The sequence below is a fragment of the Vanessa tameamea genome, chromosome 23 (assembly GCF_037043105.1).
Source record: "Vanessa tameamea isolate UH-Manoa-2023 chromosome 23, ilVanTame1 primary haplotype, whole genome shotgun sequence".
Taxonomy (NCBI): domain Eukaryota; kingdom Metazoa; phylum Arthropoda; class Insecta; order Lepidoptera; family Nymphalidae; genus Vanessa; species Vanessa tameamea.
Genome location: NC_087331.1, coordinates 4,492,954 through 4,514,424, shown reverse-complemented (window position 1 = coordinate 4,514,424; position 21,471 = coordinate 4,492,954). Strand labels below are relative to the sequence as shown.

The window sequence follows — 21,471 nt, the reverse complement described above, 5'->3', positions numbered from 1 at the left end:
ATAAAACACTTTTTTTTTTTTTTTTAATATAATTTTAATGGTAATGTACTTTATATTTTTATTAGAACGTATTCGATGGCTTTTTCCGTACCACTCATACCGTGCATGAAAAATTTCATGACAATCAGTTCAGAACTTGAGACGCGAAATCTTAGCGAGGATATTCTTTTTTTTTTATTTATCAAATTATGTTTTATATCATAACACTGATCTCATTTTTCATGTTAAAATGCCATACCCACTTACTTATAATTTGAACTGTTTCCAAAAAATACAGAAATATTTGCATGCAAAATTACTTATAAAACAAAACACTTTTGTATGTAAGTGTACCCGTTTAAAGTCGGTGTGAAAAATGTCGCGTACCATTTTCATAATTCTCTTCATCAGTTTCCGACATGGATGAAACTATCCAAGTTTTCGATCGAGTACTATCTTTTGCTGGTATTCCAATTTTTGCTAAACGAAACTGGAATTCCAAAAAATGGCTGCTGTTTCAGTATTTTAACTTTTTCATCGGTTTTCTAACTTTTGTTTTCACGACAGGATTTGTGCTCTCCAACTCTTCTGATCTTCTGATATGTATTCAGGGTGCCTGTGTGTGGACGACGGGAGTCATTATGTTCATATCGCTTGGAATTTGTTTAGTTTTCAGGAATAAGTTCCGATCATTTCTGGAAGAAATAATTTTCAATGACTGTACGTCGGAAATGCCGCTGATACAAAATATTTTGCGGTTAAAACTGAATCGAGGAAAGTTGAAGGAGTTGCAGGAGTTGGTAATATACTCCCAGGAGAAATTATTCAGACTTACAAGGGTTTTGTTAAAAACTTACGTAGCAAGCGTTTGGCTGTGTGCAACTCTTTATTTGTGTGGCCCGATATACACTATGTGGATAAAGAGGGACAAGTCGTTGCGTTTGCTTGGTATATATTTTTTTATCAATAAATACTTTTTTATACATTTAGTTATAAATATGAAAAGACGTTCACGACTTGAAATTTGAAATTTTATTACGAGTTAATGAGGGATTGGCTCCGAAGAACTCATCCTTAAATCTATAATATACTAGCGACCCACCCCGGCTTCGCACGGGGTAAAATTAGAAGTTGAAATCAACCGCCTTTTACGGTTAAAACACGGGAAGGTTGTTTGTCACAGCCAGTCTTTTATAAGATGATTACACTATCAAGTACATCCTCCCTGACGAGTAATTTAAATGAAGAACAACGGAAATATAAATACAATAGGATCTGTATTTTTGACTCTGCATTTCATTTAAACAATACGCTATTATTATTGCTTGAAATTCATAAAGCTGGTCGAGTAATATTTTTTTAATAAACAGCAAGTAAAATAAAATCTCATACAATAATCCTTATTATTATATTTTTCATAACGTGCATGACGAAACATAAAAATTAAAAGGAACGTGCACACTGCACAAGTTTACCTAAATATTGTTCCTTTTCGTTATATTCATGCCGGCGTAACGAGGGCATGCGGTGAAACAACTTTTATTATAACACTCATTCGCGTGCTTAGCTTTTGTTTAAGTTTTGCTTTATTTCAGCGTTCGACATGTGGTTTCCTTGGGGTTTGGAGAACTTTACCATATACGTTGCTTCGTTCCTGTTCCACGCATACGCCGGATACTTGTGCTGCATCGGTAACTCGCTATTTGAAAACTTTGCTTTTTACTTTATATCGACTGATTTCCATGTGTTTCTGGAGTTTATTCGATTTGCAGGATTCTGGATGTGTTTACTGTGATAGAGTTTGAATGTTTTGAATTTATTTTGTTAGTATTTTCGAAACTATAAGTTTTTATAGTCTATCGCAGTTCATAGTAATTGCATTATTTTATAATATATATGATATGTTTGGCGGACGAGTGAACTTGCCATCTGTTGGAAAGTGGTTACTACCGCCTATAAACATTAACGCTGTAAGAAATATTAATAATTGCATATACAGCCAATGCGCCACCAAGCTTGAAATCTAAAATGTTATTTCCCTTGTTATAATAACAATACTTAGTATAGCTGTATGACGGTAGAATATCTGATGAGTGGAAGGTGCTTGTTAAAAGCCCTAACATAAAGTATATAGCATACACCCCATTTTTGTTCAAGATTCCGTCGTGAATTAATATTCTGAAATTTTACAATTTTCTGATAAAATAATTTGTTGCAATAAATAATAATGTCGTATTGACATTTATGGGATATCGACACTGTCTTATTTGGTCTTGCCAAGTCACTATTGTATTACTATTATCATTTACCGCTGTTGTTCCAATTCTAGAACAGAAGAAAAACGCAGGATGATTATTTTATTTGTGGTGAATTTATTATTCTTGTAGCGTATCCTGGTCTGCAGTGTACAATTATCCTACTAATTGGTCAAATAATTCGCCAGTTAAGAATTTTAACATTTATATTACTGCACCTGGATAAAATAGTCATAGAGCTCGTGGAACATAGGGATGAGAGGTGGCAAGCTGGTTGTTCTTTAATATTATCACAATGCGTTGATCACTATATCAAGGTTAAAAGGTAATATAAGATTTGTGCTTGCTTCATATATAATTAGTGCTTGCTTATGTACGGATTCTGTTACTTTTAATATAGTTTGGAAGATCGATGTTCGCTTGTTCAAATTATTATTTTTGGCATTTGCGTAATATTTTCTGGCATAGAAAACTCGACGCAACAATCAAGAGCGGTAGTTATCGATATTTAAATAAATTAATGAATAATAAATCAAACATAAGATTCCACATACAAAATATCGTGTCTATCCTATTGACTGTTGAGGAGTTACTTCACTTGGAGCCAAACTTGGGTTTTTGGATCATGCTCACCCTTAAAATGCATTGTCATTCGAACTGAACCAATAAAATTGTAATTATATAAGTTACAAGGCGTTTCTAATTCAGCTTGGGAGATTTGGCCGAAACCAATTAAAATTAGATGTTGAATAGGAGCTTGTAAAATAAAATAATCGAGTCATTGTATCCCATGTGCCGAACATGTGATACAATGACTAGTATGTTTACATAGCTAGTTTAACAGAAAATAAAATGAACAGAAAATGCTATGTATAATTTCTTTGTGCATTCAATTATATTATAATGACGATCTACTTTGGATTTTTCAATATTCTACAATTAATCAATACTAGCGATCCGCGCCGGCTTCGCACGGGTGCAATGCTGATAGTAGATATACTATAGAATGACTTACAACGTTCACAGTTTTTCAGTCATTAGACAATACAAACCGCTTTGTTCCTGCGCTTTAAATCTGTAATATCATCGAAAATATTCATTTAAATTACATGCTGTAAAGGGCCATATTGATCTATATTAAATGCACAATGTATTTAAGGTACTTAATTGGATAAGGATTATTATTACATATAAGCTTTCAACTTGAATCAATCTATCTATTAAAAAAACTTATCAAAATCCATTGTGTAATTTTAAAGATCTAAGCATACATAGGGACAGACGGTGATAAGCGACTTTGTTTTATACTGTGTAATGATGATCTGAAAAAGCTATTAGTATTGAATATTTAAAAATACCTTATTAGATCTATGTTGCACTTAATACAATTCCTTTTTTAGATTTTCAAACAGATTGAATGCAATATGTCAGCCATTTTATTTAACTTTGATATTGGTCGCAACAATGTTAGTTTGCGTGTGTTCTGTGAAGATTGCAATATCGGTATGTACTATCTATACTAATATGATAAAGCTAAAGTGTTTGTTTGTATGAACGTGCTATCTCTGGAACTACTGGTCCAACTGGGAAAAGTATTTTTGCGTTGGATACACTATTTATTGAGAAAGATTAAAAAACTATAATACATCACGCCACGGTGACGGAGTAACTTGTCTTCATCTGAAATATAAGCGAATGTTTGTCTGTTTGTACTATATGCGTTCTTAAACAAATCATATAATTGCTGTAAAAATTTAATGAGCATCTTTGCGTATACCCTCGAAGGTCCCAAGAAACAATAATGTTTCGTTGTATGTGTGCATACACATACTGTATGTAATTTTTTTACTTAGACTCTTATTACAATTAATAAAACTAAAATATTCGTAATTATATAGATATAAATATACTACTTGGTAGTAGGTAGTTAGGTACCACCCATCGATCAAATAATCTACCGCCAAGTAGTAATACGTAGCATTGTCGTGTCCCCGCTTAAAGGGCGAGTGAGCCAGCTTAACTACAGACACAATGGACATAAGGGACTTAAAAAAACTATTTTGAAATAGAAAAAATGCCTTACTTAACTAAATATACAAGTTAACAAACATTTTTATGAAGATTAATCTCTACTTTTTTTCACTAATTTTCTGTCGTCGTTTTTTTTAGGTTTTAGGTATTTTTCGAACGAGTGTCATATTTTTAACAATTAATTAATTATTATAAGTGAATGTATTAAATTGTGTTTTGAATAATTAGATTCCCTTTAAATTATAAAAGGTAAAGGATAATGTTTAAGATCGAGAGCAAACTAGCAAACCTCGTTGCCTGTTAATAAATTTTAATTGTATTTAAATTTGTTAGGACACGACACGCAATGAAACTTACTTAGATATTTAAAATGAACTCAAATTATTGCTTTTCATAATCAAGTTAAAATCAGTCTGATTTTAGATGACTGCCTTAATTATTTATAAGTTGATTAAAATCACTTGGTGATGTAAGTTAATTAGGAGGAAAATCGTAGCTTAATCCGCCATATTTTTTTAATTGCGGGATCCTGAGTAATCATTTTTTTTCGTTAATTTTCAATGTTGTCGGTAATTAAATATTTTTTTAGGATATGATTTAAATAATACCCGCCTATTTTTAATCGAATATTTTTTTAAAAATTTATACCAATATGTTTGTTATCAATTTCAGAACGTTATCCGATTAAATGTATTTGTATAAGAATTATTTACACGAATTCCTTAATAATAAACAAAGAAATAGTTATTGCATAATGGTGGTAAGAATGCTAGCAGCATTTCCCAAGTTTATTTAGTTAAACAATAGGTATAAGCAAAGCATATAGCTATTGCTATTGTTCGAAAACTAATAAGATGCAGTATTATAATAAGTTCATTTATTTTCAGGATAAACTTTCTCCAGATGTAATGAAGTATTACGTTCATGAGTTTTGTTTCATCTTAGTTGTTCTCCTGTTTTGTTATCTTGGCCAGCAAGTCGAGAATGAGGTGAGCACACAATCCTGGTTGCCTTAATATAACCATTTGTTTAATTTTAAAAGTATTTTTTAATTATTTATTTTTCTTTAAGATATTTTGACACTGGCTTTATTTTCGCAATTTTTAACTTGGTTTATTATAAAATTTAAAGCTCATACCAAAAAAATGATAAGTGAAGCATATTACTCAATACAAGATTATATTAAAGATAAAAATGCGTGGATCTAGTTATTTGTTTTGATATCTAGGCAGGATATATATAATCTACTCTGACTACTGACTCTATAATTAAAATGGTGGAAAAGATTAATGAGTTTCTTGACGGTTCTTTTCGGTAGAATCTACATTCCGAATCGGTTGCAACTTTACAGTTTATTCAACACTGAAACGACAACGATTTAAAAGTGCTCTTACGAGCTTACTTGAATAAAAAATACTTAGATTTTGATTATGTCATTGTAATATAAGTTTTTTTTTATTATTGATATTGGGACGTAATAATTTTTTGTGAAGAAATTTGGACATTGACTTGATTTTGTTAAAGTAGCAGTCTGTGTATATTCCACTGTTGCGCTAAGGCCTCCTCACTCCTTTGAGGAGAAGGTTTGGAGTTTATTCCACCATGCTGCTCTAGTGCGGGTTGGTAGGTACAAATGTGGCAGAATAATTCCCTGCTTGAATAATTACCTATTTCTTATTTTTAGAGTGAACAATTAGAAGCAGCTGTTACAGAAAAATGGTACATCTTCAGCTCTAAGCACAAGGTCAATGTACGAATCTTCAAAATAGCGCTCAGTCAAAGGATGCCTATATACATTTTTGGCTCTATAACTCTTTCTTTACCGACATTTACTTGGGTGAGGTCGAGGAACATTTATTATTAAAGTTTGTTTTAAATAAGAATATAAAGACGAATTATGATAAATCTTGATTAAATTGAAGAATGTAACAACCGTTTATCTTTGTTTGTTTTTCTATTCAACAACAAATTAGTAATAATGTCAACTGTTGTCTTTTGGTTTGATAACTGAGATCAGTGTTGTAAGGAATGGGTTTTATTACTTACGATGCAGATGTCGTTGCGTGATGAACACATACTATTAGGCGGCCTATTTGCTTTTTGCTTTGCTTTGCTTGCTTTCTTGTTTGCTTTGCTTTGAAAATGAATATGGACGAAAAATTAGCAACACATCAACTGTGTTTGCATTACTAATATTAAATTCTCAAATCGAAGAGTAGTTGAGCATTTAGTATCAAGTAGACTATTTGTTTATCGAAAAGAAAAATATCAAGTTGAAAAAGTGGATACGCTTAGATATTCCAGTAGACAGAAAATCCCAACGTAACGTTTTAAAATCGGGCGAGTTGGGTTGTTTTTTTGTCACGTTTTTAGATTTATTGTAATTCAATTGTTCAGTGCGGTGAAGGAAAACAGCGTGAAAATCTACGACGTATAAACCTACCTATAACAGAGTGTTTTGATGAGATCCGTTTTTTTTTTAATTTAAAAGATGCCAGATAATGAAAAAAAATTGGATCTGAATCTAAATTAATTTAATTAAATAGCCGTTTTAAAAGACAACTGTTTATATCTAAGGGGTTAGGGATGTAGGATGTATGTGTTCTTTGGATCTTTGGATCGAGCCCGGTTTTGGCTAATAAAAAATGTTTTTCAGTCAATACTCATTAACAGTTCATAAATTGGATATTGATAGCCGTACGTAAAACGTTTGGTCCTCTAAATCAACGTGGGAATGAGAAAAATAAATAGAGCACTAGTGTTTGCGCAAGCACACACACAAACAAATATAAATAATTATATTATTATGGAGGTGGTTATCTAACTGCACAATTTGTTGGTTCAGTTGGTACTGAAATCATTATTAACTAATATTAACATTTTTTAAATTAATTTTGTTTCAGTTTATTAAGACAGGGATGTCTTTCTTCACTTTAGTGATGTCGGTGTTAGAAGATTAATCACAATTAAGAAGAAGTTGTATCAATTAAGAACATATAAGAATTATAAATCTATGCTATAGTTTATTAAGTACATTTTAACAAGTACTTACTTTTGAACTTACATTTTGGTATTATTTATAATTTTCGTATTTAATCAAATGGCGATGGTGGTGACTTTTCATCTGGTGAGCCTTCTGCGATTGCCTATATCTTAAAAAATGTTCAAAAGGGATAAAATATACTTTAATTCCTTTAACATTTATATTTCATTAGGCCATATATAAAATGGAAATATCACTTTAATATTTATTAAGCTCTTTTAGCTGTATGTTATTTCAATAAACGAATATATATATAATTGTTTGTCATTTATTAATTGTTGTTAATCTTAAATGCTTCAATAACAAATATACTAGTTTTTCATAAAGACGATTACAATATAATTAGAATTCTAAAATGTGGTACTTCATTTTTAAAAATATTTTTTATACTAGCGCCAGATTCTGAAAATTAAATGTAAACATTATAATATATTTTATATTTAGTATATAAATATTTTTCTGTAATATAATTACTTTAAAAATTAAAAAAAATATAAGTTTTTAAATGAACATGGTTATTTTTATTACTAACAGTACTAACTTCACAAGACTGACGTTTGCGGTACAAGATATTCGTAGATAATGTCGAAATATCGAGCTCGACCAAATAAAAATAAAAAACATGGTAAATATCCCGTTTTAAATACTGTTAGTAATAAAAAAAATATATTATAAAGTAATACAAAGTGCCTTATTACTAATTATTGTTGTCTGTGAGTGTGTGTGTGTGTTTTCTTTATGTTCATGTACTATATATTATAACTACTATAGTTGTTTACTGTTCTTTATATGAGTTATTGAGCGTATATTTTGTTTCCAATTTATAACTATATATTTTAGAACAACTTTTGTAACAAATATTATGTATTTTGAGTGATTTCAAGTTCTCGTGTGCGATAACTGACCCAAACTTATATTAATACTCTGCCTTTAACTATCCTTTGAGTTGCGAAGGCTTTTCAATTCACAAGGACAGTTTTTATAAGTCTGTCAAAGCGCTCCGAGTTTTGTATTTATTTAAATCTAGCAGGTCGTTCGTTGCAGCGATAAGGTCCGATATTTCTTTTTGTGCCTTTTTTTTGACGTTGTATCCTTTGAGCCGTGTTCGATGAGTTCTCAGCCTCATAACTTTGTCTCCTTGGCGTTACTTCCTTAGAATAAACGTTTATTTGTGAATGTTGCCACAGAAAAAAATGGTTCTACTTCTTCGGTGTAATTAAGGATAGATTTTATTGCAGGCAAATAAAAAAATATACTAAAATAATAAGTTTAGGAAGCAATTTCATCATGTAGGTTGCGTGTCACCCTGTGCGCGCCTAAAAAAAGTCACTCTCATGATTTTATAACAAAACACGATTGCGGAACGTCAATGTGTGCTAAGTAATTCGATATATGAGGCACGTATCAATATTTAATGAGTGAGATACGGAGTGAGTTTTTACAGAATGGCATTGTAGATAAGTAATAGCCTAAAATATATTAGAAAAGTTTGTATGATACCCGCAAATGACTAAAAGTCCGTATTTAGAACTAATAACATTTTGCACGGTAGTTCCTTTTGTATATATGTTAAATCATTCGATATTTTACAATAAATCACCTTTTAATAGTAAAACGCATAACAACCAAAATCTGATATAAGCCTTAATTAATACACGTCGGGAATGTTTTAATTAACTGATAATTTTATATAATCTCTCATAATGCAAGTGCAGAATTGTTGCTGTTAAAACATATTTTGTTTGTTTAATAATGTTTGTATTCGCTTAATTTCTCTGAATAATGAAGCGTGAAGTTAATCCATTTTGATAAAAAAAGTTTATTTGTATGTTTACTAGCTAGCTGTCCCTACTTTGTGTGGGTAAAAAAAATATTCTTACTTCAGTAAATGGAGCAAAAGGTGGACTAAATACCTAAAGGCATTCTCTGCCAGTCAACCTTTAGGCCAAATAGAAAACCACGAAGGCGGTAATTAATAATTGACAATATATAACAATATACATACTTATGTATAAAACTATAAATAACATACATACACATATAGTATCTACAAAATAAATATTGATGTCTGTAGTAAAAAACATATAAATAATAATGATGCAAAATAGAAGTCAGTCAGGGATATAGGGGCTTTCTGATAATAATATGTGCTCACTTAGACTATATACATACGATATATATATACTTTTGTCATTGTGTAAAATTTTAGAAAAAAATATGTTCAATCAACTTTAGGTCACTTTTGTATAAATACTGTTTTTCATAGTGAATAATTCGGCTTTAATAATGGTCGCTCAACAACTAATGCTTACACTGCATATGAGAAATCACAGAATAGTATTTTGACGTATTCTGTGATTTAACCAGACCATTGATTATGTAGGACGAAGCTTTTTTGTACAAGAACATTACGGTGTTAATGGTAAAGCTCTTGATCTCATTGCTTCTTACTTGAGTCAAAGAATTTAACAGAAGTCTATTGATGGAATAATGTCTAGATCTATACTAAGAATGGGCGTTCCACAAGGATAAAATTTGGGTCCTTTTTATTTTTGTTATATGTAAATGACCTCATTACTTTTTAAAGTTGTCAGGAAACAAGCTTAATATGAGGATGTAAACAATATATTATTATCATTGATACAAAGTTGGCTTACAAAAAAAAATAGTTCTAAATGCCGAAAAGACAAAATGCGTACTATTTGCCTTACCTAAAGTAGGAAAACAAAATTGAAAGTTAACTTTAAATAATGATGATCTAAATGTAAATGATACTACAGTATTTTTGGGAATCATATAAGCCTGAAAACTTCAGCGGAATCCTCATTTATTGATGTTAAAAAAAGTTAGACAACTAACGGATGTTGATACCGCTCTATTAGTATACTTTGGTTACTGTCATAGTATTATGACTTACGGCATTTTGCTTTGGGGTAATACTTGAGATATTGAAAATGTTTCTTTTTTCCGAAAAAAATGAGCTGTCCAAGCTGTTTATGATCTTGGAGCTAGAGACTTTTTTTGATGTTTTAAGCAAAGTAGGAATACTCACAGTTGCGTCACAATTTATTTACAACAATATTATGTATATTCACAGTAACTTTGATCACATTGATAGAATCAGTGACAATAATTGTACATAAATATGTTTACGAGACGTAAAGATACGCTTATAACGCTAAGTTTCCTTCGCGTTTTCCGCTAGCCCAACGTTTGTAGGAATCCATTGCAGTTTCAGAGACTTACCGCTTGATTGTAATTTAATTAGTGCATGTTAAATTTTGTAAGCCCTTTTCCCCTTTTATCCCTAACGCAGCCTATGAAATGCAGTAAGGCACTTTTGCTGTCTGAAAAATAACAATAATTTCACTATTAAGATTTTTACAAGGCTGAAGAGAAGAAGGCTGATACTTTAGCAAAACAGGCATTACTTGCAAGGACACTAATAAATTTAAGACCAAATTATTCGGTTGTTTTAATGTTTAACAAAAGGTAATGTGAAAAAGGCTTTAAAGAGAACTTCGACGAAAGATAAAAAAATAAGGGAATATGGTACAGAGTGTGCCTCCTCGTATCCCGTGGTTCAACGACTTAAGGTTGATACGTCAACAAATGTAATAGCTCTTAGGCTGCGTTCTGGATATGTTCCACTCCATAAATTTCGATTTCTAATGCAGAAATTAAATTCTTCAAACTGTGATTTATGTGGGATAGAGGATGACATACATCATTTTCTAGTGAAATGTGCCCGAAATGCTGCCACGAGACAGGAGTTGACGCGACGTTTGAATGTAAATTTGAAGGATGTCGGCGTTTTTCAAAGCGCCCTGCCTATACCCGACTCACATATGGCAAAAATGATTTACTAGTTTATGTTAAAATAAGTTGTTATTATAAGGTTATTATTATTGGTGGTGGTGGAAATGTTATTAAGGGAACGATTGTACTGACATTTAGTTTTGTAGCTAAAAAGTGCCACAAAAAAAAATAACGCCAAGTTTCCGACTCCGCAAAGTGTAAAAAAAAGGAATTACTGAGTTTCCTGCTAGTTCTTCTCAGCAGAATCTACTTTCTGAACCGGTAATAGCTTAACATTTAATTCAACACTGCTAACATGACGATTCAAAAGTGTTTTTTATAAGCCTAATTGAATAAAAAATATTGTGAATATTATGAATCTGTGCTTGGATATTGGTAATTTAGATACATATATGCTCTTTTTCTCAAGAACGCGTCGAGGTATCTCCAAAAAGAGTTTTGACAGACAGTGAAGTGATTTATTGAAAAATTTTTTTTTTTATTTACAGTTACAGAACCTTAAGATTGGAAAACAATGGAAAATGAAAACAAACTTTGTTTAGTTTTGGTAGAATTTGTATTTCTATATCTTATATTATACTCTTTATTGGTTTTACTATAAATATTGGTCGTCATACCAAATGTAAACAAGGATTACTCAATAAGATTTATCAAGTGAAATTCTAAGGAAAATAATAACGAGGCCACTCCATTAGTGCAAATGGAGGAATCGGCTAAGAAAATAATTTGAGTAAATCTGAGGCGGGTAATTCTGTGGGTTTATATTTAAAGCAAGATTTGTGTGATTTCTTTGTAAGATAGGCAATTCGGGTATTAGGATTTTTGACGGTTATTTTGATTTGAATTACAGATTTCAAAGTGTTTGACCTCATGAGAAAATAGATACATCTTCCTTCTCTTTTGATGAAAAGGTTTGAAGCTTATATATGAACATGAAATCAAGCTCAGTAACTTATAAGGCGGGTGAAACTGCATAACGTCGCTATGCAACTTTTAATTGTTTGCATTAGTGAGTGACGCTCGTATTTCTTTGTATGCGTGAGATGACAAATGAAAGAATAAAAAAAAGCAAAAAAATACAATAAACAAATAGGATTATATTTAGCAGTGCACGTGCAATTTCGTCAATGAAGAGTTCCATATTTAAATAATATTTTATACACTAAAATCTTCTCCGAAACGCGTTGCATCTTCTGATAAAAGTTTTATGTATAGTGGTTGTAGATTTTTAGGTATTACTATAAAAACGTTGCTCTCATTTGTTAATGTAGATATTGTAACAATACACTAGAAGTAGTTCAATATACAAAATATACAATTAAAATTTGACAGATGCTAGCTTGCTTGAGATGTTTTTTCCACACTGCCGAGCACGTAATTTTATTCTTAGTTTATCCCTATAAAAAGTATTTCATACTAAAAATAAGAATGAGTTTATATTTTTGTATTGCCTACTGAGTTAAGACCTTTTAAAATAAATGATAATAAACAAAAAAAAAATCTATTCGAGACATGAGAGGTTGCTCTATTTGAATTTCTTTAATTGAATGGATCGTTCGATTTAAAAAAAAAACCTGTTTACACATTTCGCTTATGTAACGCATCACATTAAGGACCAATAAATATTCTACGGTTACATAAAGGCCTTTTTTCTCTAGGGTTGAAAGCAATCTACGTCATAGGCGGGTTGGTAAATTTTCATGTTTCAGGTGGTTTTATCGTATTTTTAGATTTCCTCACTATGTTTCTCACAGCATTTAACGAGATAAGTTTGTAAACAAAATCAACATTTAAAAATGGCACATATATTCACTTTTTTTTAAACATTGATTGTTTATTTCTTTTTAATACGCGTATTATAATACTTTGCAATATAAGGCTGTTGTAAGAATATGAGCAATGTATTTCTTTGATTGTTGTAAGTTAAAATGTTGAAAATTCTCAACATTTTAAGGTCTCTAGTAATTGATATGTTATTATAGCAGATAATTCTAGAATATAAGATTGCGGATTGATTTGAAACCTTTAAATAAAATTGATCACTACCTATCAATTAGTTGTCACAGGCTCAAAGCACAGAGCACCTTAGCTCCTTGGCTACGCATTGGCTGCGTTGGTAACCAACTATAAGTTGGTCCATTGGCTGTCTCTATATTATACTATTTTTATTTTATTAACAACATTACTATGTGTAATATGACCACATTATAAAATATTTGCGTTGCTTGTCAACAATATGGTTCCGAGTTAACAAAAACTGCAAGGCAAGATGCTTCACACTCGATAGTAAGTAGCGTAGCAATATGCAGGCAAAGACTTGCAATATGCCCCTAAGAGCCCAACTAACCTCTCATTGTTTTCGGCTCAACGGGGCCGGGCTTACTGCGTTGTATATTCGCTAAATAAGAGTGCAACGTTTATATTTCCTCTATTATATATAGTATTTATATATATAAGTCTGTTGTATAGATGTTGTCTTGTTTGTTTACCAATTTTATATATTCTAATTTTAAATACCTAATTTTCTCTGAATTAAAATTTTGACTTATATAAATAAGTCAAAATTTTAAAAATATCTTATTAATCAATATATGTATGTGCGGTTGACATTACATAGAATTTTGTGGCGCACACAAATGTTATATGTCACAAATTATAAAATCATTAAACTTTAATGTAATTATTATAGCAATAGAACCTACCGTTTTTTTTCATATAACTTCCAGATATATGAAAAATAAAAATTTAATGCGATTGAAACCATGTAATTTTTCATACAATAGATAAACTATTTAATAGCTTTGTTTTCATAACAGGATTTTCTATCAAAAATTATATTTAAAACGTTAAACGTACTAGTACACTTAATTTAGTTATTGTATTTGTTTTTGTTTTTCGTTTGAAAGTGTGCATTCTTTGTATTTGAATGGGTTGTAGGCAGGCATTTCAGAGTATCTTGCGGTGACGCCAGTGAGTGGAACTTTCGTGGCGAAGTTAATATCACCGGAACCGCCTCGTTTTCCTGTGAAGGCTTTTAAACAAAGATGTGACAATATACTTAAATTTGTTGTTCATTTTTATTACTATAGACCTACTTATTACCATTTTGAGGAATTGAAGATAAAATACAAATTTTTTTTCATACCCTGAAGCACCACTTCTGTGACTTAGTCGACAACATTGTCTGGATCAACCGGCAGGAACATATCTGCTTCCAGGACCACATCCCATCCCAATCCGCTGACCTATAGTGACATACAAATCTAGACTGGTAAGAGCGGACAACCGGCATTATAAGCCGAACGAGACAGTAGTCCAACGAACCCAGAGAACAATCGATGGCAGCCTGCTAGCTATCCGAGTGAGAAGTCAGCAGAAGGTGTATGATTAGTCAGAAGAATTCAAGGTATATGATCGTCCACATCTGGTATTCGAGCCGACGAGGTGACCAGTTGTAATAGATCAAATGCTAAAGTGAAAACAAAAACAAATTCCAAGCCATTTAGTGTTATGGGCATTAAAATCGCCAAGAAGTCTATCTCTGCGGCTAGGTTCTGTTGCAGCAGGCAATCTGTAGTATTCAACGAGTCGGTCAGTTTCGGCTTCACAGCTGTGGGACCTAAAGGGGCACGCGTAGATCTGCGGATGATCATAGCAGTTTACACGCAGGCAGTTAATATAAAGGTCCCGCCCTTTAAGGCTGCCGAGGTGATGAGAGCATATGTCATCTCTGACTTAAACGCTACCCCAGCCTGCGGTATAAAGGAATGTTCCAATTTGTACCCCGGGTAGGAGAGAAGATAGGTATCAGCCGGAGAGGATGTCTTTTCCAATCGAGAAGGAAGCTTATATTCACCACGCTGTTCTAATGAGGATTGGTTTAAACACATATATCACGTATTTACATGTGTGTGGTTTACTCACAGTGTTATCTTTCAAAGTCTACGACCCAGCTGAATACGAGAAGATCTATAAATTTAAATTAAGAAAATGATGTGACTGGTTGCCCTGATTTGTAAATATATTTATCATTTAAGATGCAGGTGTTCTAATCACTTGGCCATTTTAGCTCATGAACAAAATGCTTGTTATAAGAAGTTGACAATATGGAAATAATTACTATATACATACTATATATTGCGAATGGTGGTTGACGTGGTTTTAAGAAATATGATTTTCTAATTACGAGACGTAATAAATAATAACTCAATGTTGGCTTAAGGAACATTGTTTTTTTTTACACATTGAGATTTATAGAGGAATTGTTATAAAAAAAAAAATACATAATTATGATTTAAAGTCAATTAATATTTTAAATAAACATAAAATAATGAACGAAAGTCTAACTAGAACAGTTAATAATAAAAAAGATATTTATTTAAATTATGTTAATTTTCTATAATTATTATAAACTAAAATCCATGTATCTACAATTTTTGGCAGCAATAAGTCAACTCGCACGCAATCAACTATACATTGAAGGTAATGCCTGAAAATGAATGGCGGAAACTTTCACACAAGTGCCAACTTCTCTACAAAGTATCAACTCTATCAGACAACGATGCGTAACATCATATAATAATTATAACAACGAACAGTAATTAAAACACTAGTATATTTCAAAAAGACTCACTGGTATCCTATATATATATATATACTAGTTGTCCAGTCCGACTTCGCACCAGCAAAATGTCACCTTAAGTAGTAGCTAAATTTATGCTAATTATGCTAAATTTCAAGTCATTTGGATTTATAGCTTTGAAGATCTCGTGATGTATTACATAAATACATAATTATGTATATAAAAAGGTAAGTTGTCATGAACTATGATATTTTTCATAACGCGTCGAGATGACCCAGTGGTTCGAACACGTGAAACTTAACTGAAGAAGGCGGAGTCAAACCTGGGTAAGCACTACTAAAATGTCATGTATTTAATTTGTGGATATTTCATTGCGCTCACTTGTAGTACCGCGAGGAAGGCTGCATGTGTCAAATGAAAACTTGCATTCGTATTAAAGTAACGTGGTTGAATGGGATTTATAAACCTCCTTAAAACGAGAATCAGCTGTGATCAAGCAGTGGGATAGCAGCAGTTTTGATATAATAAACATTCATTAACAAGATGTTAATGAATATTTTTCATATCTAAAATTGGAAGTTTAACTTCGTTATTAATTTGCGTCGTAACAGAAATTGCATTATTAATTTTCACTTTACCCGTGATAGTAGATCGATATCACTTTTAAAACTAGAAAAAAGTTTTCGCCTGTTTGATATTTGATACAGAAAGGTCAAGATCATTCAATAACCTGAAAAAGTATGTCATCTAAAAATACAAAAGAACACTTGGTCTAGAAACTTTAAAAGAGCATTTTCCCTCAACATCGCATACATCGTATGACTATAGATTGGTATGTTTATTCAAATTTCAAATGATTTCTCACAAAACTATATTTATAGTTTATTCCAATCGAAGAAGGGATGATGATAAACAAACTTTATATTTACTTATAGTTCAGCTATACAATACTAACAGATCTTGATTAATACTTCTTTATTTTTAATACAACTCTATTTCACTTAACTAGTTACATCCAGTTTAATTATTTTTTTTTGTTTAATGTTCAAAACGTCATTTTTTCGCAGTCATTATGCATATCATAGATTATTCAAGCTCGACCAATTCGATTTGTCATTTCGATGTCAAATGTTGTTAACTGTGTCTCGTCAATGATTTAAGTTTTAACTGTTGATGAGACAGGCATCTATTTCATACTTTTTTTAAAAATATAAGTAACAAAGTGGTTGGTAATATATCTATTTTAAATACTACTGGCAATGCTACATTTTAAGGAATTAGAAATATTCCTTTTTAACCCTCCAATTAAGTTAAAGCTTGTTTTAGGAGTGGGTTCAACAGCCCATGGGGTCATGATCGAACCTGCGATTTTTACATCGCTAGGCGGCTCGTAAGCCATTGCGCTATTAATGTTTTAATTTATTTTTTCTTAGGATGTAAGTTACTATTAATTTGTAATTAAATTTTGAATGTGTTAATGAGGAAGTATAGCGAGAGTATCGTTTGCAAGTTATCTCGTTCAATACTACTAATGATCCTCTTCGATTTCGGATACAATGGCACTGTCATAAAGGATCAACATCAAGTTCGACTGGTGATAGCGCTTTGTTTAGATCAATCTGGTAACAATAAACTCGCTAATTTCTTTACTGCCATATAGCCATACTTTGTTTTGCTATGTTGCAAAGATTTTGAGCTTATTCTATCACGCTACAATGTTATTTGATGTTTAGTAATTTGAGTTCGGAAAATGACCCTTTATTTCTCAAGGTCATGTACAGTTTGAGAGTATAAGCTAGGTACAACGTGTAGTATATAAGTCAAGTCGTCTTATATATAAAAAGCAAATACATTATTTTATAGTCTCGAGCCAATGGAAAACAATAAAATAATTAACTCTTACTCGGTGGCTGTAGGGACTTTGTATCAAAGACTGTCTGAGCAATTTAACACCAGACTGCAATAAGTAGCATTGTTGTGTTTCGATTTGAAGGATAAGTGAGCCAGTGTAAGTAAAAGCAAAAGAGATTAAATTTCTTAGTTTCCATGATTGGTGCATCGGCGATATAATTGATTAATCTTTCAATTGGGCGTTTATGACTACTTGCCATCAAGTGATTCATTTGCCGTTGCACTAACATATATATAAAATGTATACTTAAGCGAAATTAAAAAAATGTCTTATTCAAGTAGCCTCGTAACGGTTTCAAGACATTTAAGCTTTTAATCGTCATTTTACAAGATGGATAAAACGTACGTCTATAATTACATTATATGCGAGAGTAACCCTGTCTGTATGTCTTTCTGTTGCTCTTTCACGGCCAAACCATCGGACAAAATTTGATGATATTTGGTTCTAAGTAAGCTTGAACTTTAAAAAAGTTTTCTTTATGCCTAACTCATACTCACTAACCCCCAAAATGCGAGTGTATCCGCAAATGACAACTAGTACAATATAAATAGATTATATAAATATATATATATATATATATATACATACGTGTAATTTATTTGAATACATGTAACTTCTATTTCCTTTCCAAAGAACTCGTACTCGGTACTAAATCTAGCTATCTTATAATTACGTTCCTCGTATACGCGTGGAAATCTATTGAATTAATAAAGTTACACATCGAGGGTTCCGTAGAATATTGGATTATGTATATTTTATCATAATATAAATAGTAAAAATAAATAACTTTGCCTTTAGAAAAAATATATAGAGTATCATATGTTTAATCCTATTACTTTATACGCAACTGCCGATTTTAGATAACTTGGTGGTCTTTTTGCAAGCTCGTCTGGGTAGGTAGCGAAATAGCAGTACTTGGTATTGTTGTGTTCCGGTTTGAGGGGCGTGAGGTCTACAAGGGCTTGTCAGGTACAGTATACATCTTAGTTTTTAAGGTTAGCGCATTGGCGATGTAAGGCATGGGTAATATTTCTTACAGCGCCAATGTGTGTCTGTCTGTTAAAAATGTTCTCTTCATTAAAGAGGAAGGCCATAATACTCGTAGTTTACACTAGCTATCCAAGGAACATAGAAACTATAAACGTTATTCAATTTGGCACAAGCCAAATACTCATTTTATTTCTGTAATTAAATTTTGGTTTTGACAGCTAAGTATTTAAAATTTTATTTTAAAAATTTAATAACATTATTTTTAATAATAATAATGATACGATACAATATCTTTAACAATATCCTCAAAGGAGAATATTGGTCAAGGTCGATGTCAATGACCTTTAGTCTTTAAGGATTAGCCAACATTTTTAACTTTGTCTTTTCATAGATTCAAGTCAATTGGAAAAAAAAATACATTGGTAAAGAGGGTATATTATTCGATACAAGATTATATTGATGATAAAAAAGCGTGGAGTTAATGCTTGTTGACTTCCAGGAACGAGACATAACATTCTGAACCGGTGGTAGCTTTACTTTAAATACTTTATTAAATGACGATTCAAAAGTGCTTGTAAAAGCCTACTTGAATAAAGTATATTTTGATTTTGATTACGTGAACTATTATAGTGCCCAAGTATGACAGATATTTAGATAGATTAAGGAGAAAAACAATACAAAAATGTCAAAATTATTATTAATAAACAATAAAGAGATTACAACCTTATCATCCTATTACAAGAAGTATGAAGACAAAGAAAAGTATTTGTCGCGATCTTAAATAAAATAATATATTCAAAATGGATTACCGAAAAAATTTCGTTTTGAATATCGGCGTCGGAACATTCGAAATAAAATTAAAGTGAATATAAGTTATGAAATTGGATTGTTTTATAGTAAAGGATTCATTAATCAAGAACTGTTTGCAGTCTATAATATAGTAAGCTATCTGCAAATCATATGGAATAAGCAAATCTAAAGTTTGTTTATCTACGATTGGAGTAGACTAGATCAACTAAGAAGTTAAATTTAGTCAGGAGTATGATAAACATTAGTAGTAACTCATTTTTAATCGTTTCCTACCTTGAGACACAAACAGAAACAAATACATAAAGCGGTTTTCTACCTTAAAACAGAGAACTCTAAAAATAGCTTCGTGAAAATAAACAAGCTCCAAGTGATCGCGCATATGAGTTTTCTCCCTTCAATTTTAACACGGAACTTTAATAGGTATCTATCTATTGCAGTACAAACAAAGCACTCAACAGTTTTAAAGTACAATAATACCTCAAGTTTCAAATTACATTTGACTGAATACTCCAACAATAAGTGGTACATTCAGTTTTTCTCCAGCGCAATATGCGGTGAAGAGCCTCTCAACCTTTTTATAGCTGAGCTCTAAACAAGTGAACTCTTAAATGTCGAGCGCGTCCTTAACTACCCCATGCATCATTTTCTGATTTACAGTCATTCGTATAAAAACAAGGTATTACAAATTTATTTCGCTGTTCGTTTTATTGAGACATGTCATAATAAACAATTAAAATTCGAAAAAAAAGTTCGATTCTGGTTTAATAATGATAATTTCAGATACAGTTTTCAATAAAGAATTTCCTTATACCGGTTCGTTGTAAGTGTTCATATGTGAGAAATACTGATTAATTGAATTAAGTGTACTATAGTAATTTACTACTTAAATAAGGCTAAATGGTGATGCTGATATTATGTACAGTAGTAGTAGTAAAATTAGTTTTAAATTTTCTTTAAGTTTTGTATCAACTAATGTGATATGATGTTTTAAGGGTCTATGTTTCTCGATTATTTTGATATTTTAAAGAATTAGTACTGGTCGCTTTAATTATATAAAAATATTTTGCTCTGTACTGGGAAGTGGGATGAAAGAAATCGTACAGGAGAATGTATAGATATGTTTTATTTAAAAAAATTGTTTTAGATTTTCACTGAATCATTTAAAGGGTTAAGGCCTTACAAGTTATAAGCCACGGTTACGGCGTTTTATATATCTTTGTTTATTATCCCTGGAGGTGTAGTAGGATTTAAATATGTTCCCGTTTATGTTGAGGTTCTCAGTAGCTAATAAAGACTTGATTATATTTGCATTTTAAATCGTATTATAATGATGATATTATACGTCAATATCACAAAAGTGAATTAATTTATAATATATTGTATTCTCAAACTAAAATTTAAATTTCTTCTATATAAGTATTGTGCTTACTTAACGGATACGGATAAAAATACCTTAGAAGAACATAGGTTATAAAGCTTAATGTTTACAGAAATGTAGTACATAGCTTTTATGACATACGTAATAAAAATGATTACTAATAACTGTTGATTATTTTAAATTAACTCAAATACGACTCAAAGAATAAAATAGAAATTATATATTTGGCAATGATCAGGAGTTTTTGTATTTCGCGGAATTGTCAAACAAACGAGATACGAATTCATCTAGCTATATTTAAAGTGCTGTTATTTATAGAATGTAATGTGTTTTAGGTTTAAGAACATCGTGTCTGGTCTTAGCGCAAAACAGGTCACCCGGCTCCAGCTTTTGTCTCGTCCCCATTCAGTCGCGATGTCATACTGTAATGTAATTTGTCAAGCCGCTGTCCGCTCTTAAAATTGAGAAACTAAGAGCATTACCACTAAAAGTCTGAATGATGAAACATGAAAATTTGCTGTATATTCTATTTTATGAGTATTTTCGTTGCTATTTTCCTAATGTGATAGCGTCTGGTTTACTCAAAATGTCTTATCATACATACATATGTATATTCTCCAGTGTAGTCATACCCATTCTTTTTGTAATGTCTGACCAAAATACCGTTTCAAT

At 31.3% G+C, this 21,471-nt stretch overlaps 1 protein-coding gene across 1 annotated transcript; it reads left to right on the top strand.

Annotated features, from left to right (window-relative positions):
• The first annotated feature begins 397 nt into the window (after nt 1-397).
• On the top strand, nt 398-7,225 carry LOC113401876 (odorant receptor 85b-like). Its single transcript, XM_026641950.2, has 7 exons — nt 398-927; nt 1,575-1,670; nt 2,367-2,559; nt 3,635-3,737; nt 5,153-5,254; nt 5,950-6,102; nt 7,169-7,225. The coding sequence occupies exons 1-7, from the start codon at nt 399-401 to the stop codon at nt 7,223-7,225; spliced, it is 1,233 nt and encodes a 410-aa protein (XP_026497735.2). The 5' UTR covers nt 398.
• Nucleotides 7,226-21,471: the final 14,246 nt, after the last annotated feature.